Source organism: Petaurus breviceps, unplaced genomic scaffold (genome assembly GCF_028583685.1).
Source record: "Petaurus breviceps papuanus isolate PSGF00001 unplaced genomic scaffold, PetGlider_PUasm1.0 140, whole genome shotgun sequence".
In the NCBI taxonomy this organism is placed as follows: domain Eukaryota; kingdom Metazoa; phylum Chordata; class Mammalia; order Diprotodontia; family Petauridae; genus Petaurus; species Petaurus breviceps.
The window spans coordinates 41278823-41289581 of NW_027185698.1; the positions used below are offsets into that span (position 1 = coordinate 41278823).

The 10759-nt window shown below is 42.4% G+C and overlaps 1 protein-coding gene across 1 annotated transcript in view; it reads right to left on the bottom strand.

Moving 5' to 3' along the window:
* The window catches only part of HGFAC (HGF activator), a 57388-nt gene that overhangs the window by 25479 nt on the left and 21150 nt on the right, over positions 1-10759 (bottom strand). Inside the window, 2 exon segments of the mRNA XM_069070689.1 lie at positions 1073-1204; positions 2726-2848. Of these exon segments, the coding sequence (XP_068926790.1) occupies positions 1073-1204; positions 2726-2848 (255 nt within the window).

The window sequence follows — 10759 nt, forward strand, 5'->3', positions numbered from 1 at the left end:
TGGCTCTGATGCTAGTTGGATATCTTTACAATGTGTCCAATGAAATAGAGATATGATGCCCAGCAAGGAAGAGTTGCCATGTAAAGCTTGTCAGGGAGCAGCAGAGAAGTGACATCTGACTAGAAGCGGGCACAGCAGAGAGCAGTATCTGAGGCATGAATCACCCCTCCCCATGTGCACCTCGGTTCCACATGTCCTTCATATGTGTATGCACCATGCATCACCCCATGCCTTATTAATTGTGCATATATTTGTGGGATAGAGAAATCAAAGGTTTATAGTGGAAGTGTTCCGCTGTTATTTTTATTGCCCTATTATTTTACTAAATTCCTTTACTTTGAACTAAATAAATCCCTATGCCGACTAGTAAAAGTAAGCACATTAATAGGGACCCTTGAGATATTGTTTGGAGGCAGTTCTGACTCACAAAATAACTAGAATCCTGGGTAGTTTCCTGGATGTCCTTGTGAAGGGGACGAGACAATATGATAATGGCTGCCTTTTTTATTACCCTTCCATGTTATCCAATTAAGCTGTTTACTGAGATAATGAAGCTTAAATAGAAGTGTGTGTTTCACAGCATTCTGGGAATACACCGAAGAGATTTGCCAATAAGTAAAGCCGAAGCCAAGAGACCAGTAGAGGTTCATACCTCTGCATCCAGGATTTAAACCTCAGTCCTGCACTCCAAATCTAGGGCTCTTTCCCAGGAGATGAATTATAACAGGAGTCAGCAGGTGAGTGGCAGTCAGCATAAACCAGTGTAAGAGCAGGCAGCTAGGTGTGCATTCCCACAGTGTCACCTAGTGGCTGCATTCTAAAGTCCTTTCCAGTCCAGTCTGTTAACTGTATCTAAACTCAATTAACTCCATCTCTGGCGTTCTATCCTCTATTTCCTAAAGTCCTTTATAGTTCTAACATTCTGTAGTATTTCCCACCCCTTTTGTTTCTCTGTCCCATTTGGCTCAACCCCCCCCACCACCACCATTTATCCCCTAGCAACAGCTCCCTCTCTCCCAGTTTGTTCAGTTGCCAAAGGGTGGGGAGGGGAGAGGGAGAAAATCAAGGCTACCTGTGTATCTGATCTTCTCACAGTCAATGTGACCCCTGGAGCAATTGCACCACTGTACAACCCCTTGATGGATTCGAGCCCAACTTTCATCTATGTCAAAGTACTCATAACGGGTTTCATCAAAGCATTTCTCTGTTTGGGAGGAAGAAAACAGAGAGATTATGAGCCAAAATAAACCAGATCTTGTCCTAATAGCATCTACCTTTATTCTTCCTCTTGCTAGGCTCCTTTCCCAGACAAAGCAGAAGCTAATAAGAGCTAATCGCATCAGTGAGCATAGCACTGAAGGATAATAAATGCACATTAACCCAGCAGTCAGGTTCAGTGGTAACAATTCATTCCTCTTGGTCAAAATCATCAGTTCCCTAGGACTTAGAGCTGTATGGGAGTTCTGAGCTTAGCTAGTCCAAATCTCTCATTTTAGAGATGAGGGACCTAAGACCCAAAAAGGCTAGATTTGAGCTCAGGTCCTCTTGTCTCCAAGCCTAGAACTCCATCCACTAGCTTCCTCTAGGTGCAGGTTTTAGAGAGGCTAGCTGAATTCACTTCCATGTTCTGACCACTGCATGGTCAGAACTGTGTGACATTCATCTTTCTGTGCCCTGGTTTCCTCATCTTTTAAATGGGGCTCATGAGATGTATGCAGTCTACTTTATAGGATTGTTGTGAAGAAAGTCCAAGTGCTACAAAAATGTGAGTTATTATTAACAATGACAACAACAAAAATAGATGTATGTCAGAAAGCAGTGCATTGTAAAGGGGAAGCAGGCATCCGCCTTTACCCTGTGATTTTAGGGAGGTTTATTGCTAAGAGTCCCAAAGAGGTTTCTGTCTGGGACCTGAGTTGATGTCCTGGGGTTGGACAAAGTATAGTATACTTTTTAAAGGTACAACAGTAATTAGATATAGATAGATAAATTTATGTAGCTCATTAAGGCTGGCAGAATGTTTTACATATATCATCTCACTTAACCTTCACAACAACCCTATGAGGGAGAAGCTACTGGTATCCCCATTTTCAGATGGAAAACCTGGGGCTGAGAGGGTTATGGTGCTATGAAATACCTGCAGTGGGGGGTCAAACTCAGGTATCCCAGGTCCCAAGGCAGAGCTCTAACCACTGCATCATCAAGATAAACAAAATGTAACTTATTTTTAGAGATGGTACAAATGTAAAGATGTCCCAATTATCTGAGGGGCACTAGATTGGTCTTTCGTTAAAATGTCTCCTGTGTGAACCAAAGAGGTAGTGTTGCTTAGTGGATAGGGGGCCTGGCCAGAGGGTTAGACTCCTTTCTCTGCTCTAAGCATCACTTTAAGTCCATAAATTGCCAAGTCACAGTGAGACAAGTGTATTCATCAGTGTAAGAGGGCCCTCACAATGTAGTTACAGGAACAGACAAAAAAAAACAAACCCCAAAACTAAAATAAAAGTATATGAGGAAACTGAGGGCCAGAAAGTATGCAGCTAATAAGTACCATAACAGACTCTCAGACTCAGGTCTCTTGTCTTCCAAATCAGCTCTTCCTCTACCCTGCCAAACTGACCTGCTCCCATCATCCAAAACCTAGCACTTTCTCTTTTGCCTGCCTGTCTTCCCAGGTCTCCAAGCTGTTCCTCAGGGCTGGGAGTGGGGGGAGGGGGCTCCTTACCCATTTCGCAGTCCTTGCCAGTAAATTCCTCAGGGCAGGCACAGTAATAAGAAGTGGAGTCTTGAGAGTTGGAGCAGGACCCTCCATTTCTGCAAGGACTGGAGGCACAGTAGTCCAGGCTGCCTGGAAGACAAAGGGACATAAACTGGGGGCCTCCTTTGCCTTGTTCTCTCCTTTACCTCTCAAGCATTGTTATTCTCTCAAGCATTGCCTATGAACTGGAAATTCTATTGGCTTCTGGTTAGACATGATGTTTTTGTCCATCTTTCAGGATCTCAAAGATCTGGTTTGTTGGAGCACAAGTGTCGAGACTGACCTTACACCAAGGCGGCAGAAGGGGGCTCATCTTTGTGAGCTGGGAGAAATAGATTCATAGGCTTTAATATTAGAAGGGACCTTAGCAATCACACCAACCAATTCCTTCTACTTCAATAGAATGTAAGGCCCTTAGGGGCAGTGGAAATTTCATTGCTTTCTTACTAGAGATACCTAGTACCTGGCACAGTACTGGGCATGTAGGATGCATTTAATAAATGCTTGTTGAATTGACTTAAATTTTACAAACGGAATTGTGATTCTGGGGTGAAAAGTGACTTTTTCAAGGTCACACAGCTAGTAACTCAAACCTGGGACTTCTGAGTATGAATGTCATACTGTAGGTCTGCTCGTAACCTTCTGCAGTGTAAGAAATTCTGCAGTGTAAGCATCTTCTAAAGCAGGAGTTTGTTTTGTTTGTTTTTAATTTTTCAATTTCATTTTACTTTCATTTTTACATTCTCTCCCTCCCTCCAACCCCTCCTCAACCAACTGAGAAGGCAAGAAACATGATACTCCTTATATAGTCATATAAAATGTATTTCTGTGCTAGCCATGGTCTGGAAAAAAAAAAAGCAAGAAAAATAAAGGAAAAAAATGTGCTTCAATCCATACTCTGAGTCTATCAGTTCTCTATCTGGAGGTGGATAGCATGAGTTCTTTGGAGTTGTGGTGACTTGTATTGATTAAAGTTACTAAGTCCTTCACAATTAATTATCCTTACAATAATGTAAAGTAAAAGCGCATGAGATTTTTTTTAATGATAACTACATTTCTCCATGATAGATTTCCTTTGTAATTCTATGAATTTTAATTTATGCATTTTAAAACATTATTTTGGGAAGGGCTTCACCAGACTGCCAAAGGGGTCCATGACATAGAAAATGTTTAGAATCCCTGCTCCAAAGTATGTAGCACAAGGAGTATAATCCATCCATCACACTCAACACCTCAATATCAGATGACTTGTTTCCAAGTGAGGAGTGATGATGTCTAAAAGAGAGCCATGAGCACTGGTGGAGGGAAGGGCCAATGATGTGAGAAGGAAAGGACTATGGGGGGCACCAAAGGCAAACTTCCCCTAAATAGTAACATTTTTGTTGGGGCCTGGACTAGCAGGAGAGACAAAGAAGTCTAAATCAGGGAACCTGTCTAGCCTAGTGCATTTTAGCATCATCCCTTAAACAGACATAGGCACTCATGCTCACAAACACAGAGAGATGTTCAAATCTAGTAGGTAGTAAGGTTTTTTTGTTCCTGTTGGTCTTTAAACGGAGGCCAGAATGCTATTTATAAGTGTAACCTTTCACCCGGCTCCCAGACTATGAGTTTACACAGAACAAGTTCAGTCTGGGCATTGGTTCCTTCCAAAACATTTTCTCTTTGGCCCTTTTGCTTTCACCAAATTTCCTCTGGGACATTTCAGAATATAAATGGACTATAAATAACTATGTCTATCTCCCTGTATATGACTAAATGGATCCCCCTTTCCTATATAAGCATTCAAGTTAACAATAGGTACATTGGGTAAGGACAACCTATATTCCACCCCGCTGATAATGCAGAAAACATACAAAAGACTCAGTAATCCACAAACAATTGATACAATTGAGTCCCACTTTTTTTCCAAGATCCTAGAATTCTCCAAACTCTTAGTACCACTGTGTACTTGGGATTGCAATAAACCACCATCCTGGTGGAGAGACTCACTATAACCTCCATAGGGTATCCCAAGTTAGGATGTTACTCCAATAATTAATTTCCATCCTCTTTTCCCCTCTTCTTCTCAAGGACAAGGAACTATGTATAGCTTGACAGGAAATACCCTGATATTCTGGTGAGTTCTACTTTCACTCCCAGAGACCCATACATAGTGTTCTGGTACTATCCTAAAAGGGAAACAGAACTTTCTACCTGGAAGTCATTGAGGAACTCACTCCACTTGGGTTACCTTCACTGTCTGAATAACATGGTGATGGGGTAGGACAATACCCAGCTCTTTTGTTTAAACTCCGGGCTGCCTCTCCATCTTCAGGAGCCACATATGTGATCCCCTTCTATCTCCAAGAGGTCAGCACTATGTAAGAAACTTCATTTCTCTGGCTAGAAGGCCAGATTCTGGCATTTGGACTGTCCAGGTGCTTCACTGTCTTGTATCTAGGAGGCTCTCCGTGGCTGACAGATGTGTTGTGAAGGTTTATACCTCTCTTCTCTTGGTATTCCAGTACTGTCCTGCTTTCTGACATCTCTTGGCCTAAGAGACCTCCATCTCTGGGACTCGGGTGTAGGATGGTCCAACAGTCCCACAGAGCTATGCTAGTACCTGGGTAACCCTGGAGACCAAAATCTACTTTCAGAGCTCTGGTGTCTCACCTTTGCTCAGAAAAAAGGAAATGGGTGGGGAGGAGCCAAGATGGCAGCATAGAAGCAGGAAAACTTTGTGCACTCCCCCCATAACCACCTCAAATACCTATAAAAAAATGACTCAAAGGGGTGGCTAAGTGGTGCAGTGAGTAAAGTGCCAGCCCCGGAGTCAGGAGGACCCGAGTTCGGTTCTGGCCTCAGACACTTAACACACACACACACACACACACACACACACACACACACACACACACACACATACACACACACAAAACTAGGCCTGTAACCTTGGAAAGTTTACTTAATCCTAATTGCCCTCCAAAAAGGCAAAAAAAAAAAATCTCAGTCAAACTTTAGGGCTACAGAACCCACAAAGTGACAGAGAGAAACAAGCCCACTGAAGGAAGCCCAGCAGGCAGACAGGATGGGTCCATTGCAGCACCCTGGGAGCAGAGCCCAGCCCCGCATGTGAGCCCTAGGTTTTAGCCTCAGGATACCCTGACCAGTGGCTGCAGCAGACTTTGGGAGAGTGGATCACCAGGGTCTGTGGCAGTTTCCAGAATTATCAACCCGTAAATGCCAAAGACGAAGTGAGAGGTCAGTGTGGAACTTTGTGGGATCAGGGAGTCCAGGACTGGCCTCTGCCCCTGGAGGGAGAAGTGGCTGAGGTGTGGTAGCCACCACTGCATGGCTGCTTCAGAACTCCTGGCCTACAGATTGTAGGGGGACCAAGTGACCAGTCTGATGGATAATCGTTCTTGCTTTTACCTGCTTGGATCTGGATTTCTGTCTAGGGTGGAGATCCTGGGGTGCATGATCAGGTGTCAGAGCCAATGGAGGCTTCAGAGAGGGCACCCAACTAATAGTTTGGGCAGCTGCATAAACCCCAGCAGTTTGGGACAAAGTTCTCATCTCTGGAAGCAGAGTTCTACTGTAGCAAAAAGCTCAAAAGTCAAATAATTGAGTGCAACATGAGCAAGCAAAGGAAGCAAAGCAAGCACAGCAATCAAACCTTAGATTCATTTTTTGGGAACAAAAAGGATCAGAGACTGGAATAGGAGGAAGACAGCAAAGTCAGAACTCCTGCACCAAAAGCTTCCAAGAAAAATACGAGCTGGTTATAGGCCATAGAGGAGCTTTAAAAGGATTTTGAAAACCAAATAAGAGAAGTGGAGGAAAAATTGGGATGAGAAATTAGAATGATGCAAGAAAATTATGAGAAAAGAGTCAACAACCTGACTGAAGAAAATAACACCTTTAAAAATAGGCTAACTTGGGGCGGCCATGTAGCACAGCGAGTAAGAGCACCAGCTCCAGTGTTGTGATGACCTGGAGATCGAATCCTGGGCTCAGACACTTAGCACGCACCCAGAAACACCTGGCCGTGTAACCTTGAGCAAGTTACTTAACCCCAATTGCTTAGGGGCGGCCAGGTGGCTCAGTGAGTAAGAGCACCGGCTCCAGTGTCGGGATGACCTGGATCAAATCTGGGCTCAGATACTCAGCACCACACCCAGAAATAACTGGCTGTATAACCTTGAACAAGTTACTTAACCCCGATTGCTTAAAAAAAAATAAAAATAGGCTAACTCAAATAGCAAAAGAGGCTCAAAAAGCCAATGAGGAGAAGAATGCCTTAAAAAGCTGAATTTGCCAAATGGAAAAAGAATCTCAAAAGCTCACTGAAGAGAATAACTCCTTCAGAATTAGATTGGAGCAAATGGAAGCTAGTGACTTTATGTGAAATCAAGATACTTTTAAACAGATCCAAACAAATGAAAAAATAGAAGGCAATATGAAATATCTCATTGGAAAAACCACTAACCTGGAAAATAGATCCAGGAGAGATAATTTAAAAATAATTGGACTACCTGAAAGACATGATCAAAAGAAGAACCTAGAAATCATCCTTCAAGGAATTCTCAAGGAAAATTGCCCTGATGTTTTAGAACCAGAAGGCAAAATAAAGGTTGAAAGAATCCACCAATCAACTCTTGAAAAAGATGCCAAAAAGAAAACTCCTAGGAATATTATAGCCAGGCTCTGGAATTCCCAGATCAAGGAGAGAATATTACAAGCAGCCAGGAAGAAACAATTTGAATACTGTGGAAACACAATCAGGATAACACAGGATCTGGCAGCTTCTACACTGAGGGATCAAAGGGATTGGAATATGATATTCTGGAGGTCAAAGGAGCTGGGATTAAAACCAAGAATCACCTACCCAGCAAAACTGAGTATAATGTTTCAGGGGAAAATATGGTCATTCAATGAAATAGAGAACTTTCGAGCATTCTTGATGAAAAAAACAGAGTTGAATAGAAAATTTGACATCCAGATATAAGAAGCAAGAGAAGCATGAGAAGGTAAACAGGAAAAATAAATCATAAGGAACTTATCAAAGTTGAACTATTTACATTCCTACATGGAAAAACGATAATTATAACTTATGAAACTTTTATCAGTATGAGAATAATTGAAGGGAATATAAATGTATATATATATATATGTATACATACATATATGTCTGTATAGGAGGGTGTATGGGTGTATGAATATATATGTGAGTGTTTGTATATACATGTACAGGTATACATAGACAGAGGTCACAGGACCAATTGAATAGAAAGGAATGATCCTTAAAAGGTGAAATTGAGAGGTGAGAGACAAATATAATAAGAGGAGATGGGGAGAGACAGAATAGGGTAAATTATCTCACATAAAAGAGGTAAGAGAAAACTGTTACAATAGCGGGGAAGAACAGGAAGGCAAAAGGGAATGAGTCAACCTTACTCTCATTGAATTTGGCTTAGTGAGGGAATGACATACACACTAAATACAGTATTTCACCCTACAGGAGAGTAGGGGGGAAGAGGATGAGAGTGGGGATGATACAGGGGAGGGCAGGTTTGGGGAGGGAAGTTGGAAGTCCCCACTTTTGAAAAGGGACAGGGTCAAAGTAGAGAATAGAGCAAGTGGGGAGCAGGACAGGAGGGAGGAAATATAGTCAATCTTTCACAATATATCCACTATCAAAATGTTTTGCATAGCTACACATGTACAACCTATATTGAATTGCTTATCTTCCCAGTAAGGATGGGTGACAAGGGAGGAAGGGAAAGAATCTGGAATTCAAAGTTTTTAAATCATATGTTTAAAATATGTATATTATTTTTTTTACATGTAACTGGGAAATAAGATATACAGGCACTGGGGTATAGAGATCCATCTTGCCCTGCTGGAAAGTCAGAGGGAGCACAGGGGAGGATATAGAAGAGAACAGACTGGGGGAGGGGGTACACAGTGGGATCACTGTTTTGGGGTGATGGCTAGGGGAAAGACAGGGAGAAAATTTGTAACTCAAAATCTTGTGGAAATGATGTAAACTAAAAATAAACATAAAATTTAATTTAAAAAAAAAGTAAAAAGGAAATAACATAACCTCTTGTTTGGCCGTTTCAGTTGTGTACAACTTTTCATATTCCATTTCGGGTTTTATTGGCAAAGATACTGGAATAGTTTGCTATTTTGTTCTCTAGCTCATTTTACAGATTAGAAAACCAAGACAAACAGGGTTAAGTGACTTGCCCAGGGTCACACAGCTAGTAAGTATCTGAGACCCAATTTGAACTCAGGAAGATGAGTCTCACTGACTCCAAGCCTAGCACTCTATTTGCTAGTCCAATAAAATAGCAAAAAGGCTCAATTCTTCAGGGAAGTCTTGCTGAAAATGGTGCCTCTGTGGGAGCACAACAGTTCTTCCGCATTCTAGACCAATTCAACCAATTCATCCTCCAAAGATGTGTCCATCTTAAACATGGCATCCCTAGGTCTGTCCCCACAGATCCTTTCACTCTTCGCAAGGTTGTCTGTGGTCATGGTCAGCCCCTGAGAAGGAGACCTGAAATCCTAAACCAAGGCTAATTTCTTTCTTGGTGAGCTCGGGTAGTTGAAATCACCCAATAAACCAAGAAATGCTATGGAGGGGATTTCCCCCCAGGTAATGACTGAACTAGGTCCCATGTGAGTTCCCTTTCAGTTCCAAGATTCCATGACTCTGACTCATATGCAAAGAAGACAGACTCTCACTTGCACAATTGTCCACACACAGCTGCTTACAAGCACAGGTGTATGCAATAAACACACTTGGATACAGATGGATGCAGCAAATACCCAGATAAGCTCTCATCCGTTTACATAAGAGCACACCAACCCACACCATTCGCACACAGAGCTGTCTGGGACTTCAGAAGATAGTTGGTCCAACCCTTCATTTTACAGATAAGGAAACCAAGGCCCAGAGAGGGTAAGTGATGAGGCTCACTTGGTAACAGAGCCCAGGCCCTCTCAAAATCCAGCCTTCTTTCCACTACACTAACCCCCTCATTTTACAGAACAGGAAACTGAGGCCCAAGAAAGGAGAAAGGTCTTTGCCCAGGGTCACACAGGAATTAGCCCTACAGAGGGGATTAAAAGAAATCCAGCTCCTCCCATGTCAACACTATGTACTTTTCCTTGCCTATGCCACTTATGGAAATGTGTATTTGCGTGCAAACACACACACAGGCCAATGCATGAACTCATACGGGCATGTCTGTGCATGAACCAAACACAAAGATGTGCTCTTGGACACACACTCTCTATGGATACTGACACAGGAATACATGTGCAGGAACACACACAGTCCTCTCAACTCTCCATTTTTATAATTTAGGGTCTAGTCCCTCAGAAAGGCTATCAGGGGGACTGTGTGCTCATAGCCCTGTCCCTGATGGGAGCTGGTGTACATTCTTAGATATAACCACCAGATGGCAATGTTGGCTCACAAGTGTCTAAAATGACATCATTCACAAAGACACATATATGCACTGTCTCTTCGTCTCTCCCAGTCTCATTCTTTCTCTCCCTCCCTCCCTCTCCTTATCTTGACCACTTCTTACCCATGGGACTTTGGGCAAGTCATTTACTCTCTGAGTCTCAGTTCTCATCTGTAAAGGGACTGGACAAGATGACCTATAAAATCCCTTCCGGCCTTAAATTTATGACTCCTACCCAAAGTAGGTGCTTGATCAATATCTGTTGAATGAACAAACGTTCCTTTTAGAGTGACCCAAGTCCAACTCAAACAGCTCTTGGTGTCTCTCTCTAGACAGTTTTTAGGAGAGCTAATCTAGACCATTCCCAAACAGGTCAGTGTAAAATAATAATTTCTTGTACTTATAAGGCCTGTTATGTTTTTCAGTAGGGTTTAAAAAAAAAAAACACATACCTTGGAGTTTGGAAGGAAGGAAGGAAGGAAGGAAGGAAGGAAGGAAGGAAGGAAGGAAGGAAGGAAGGAAGGAAGGAAGGAAGGAA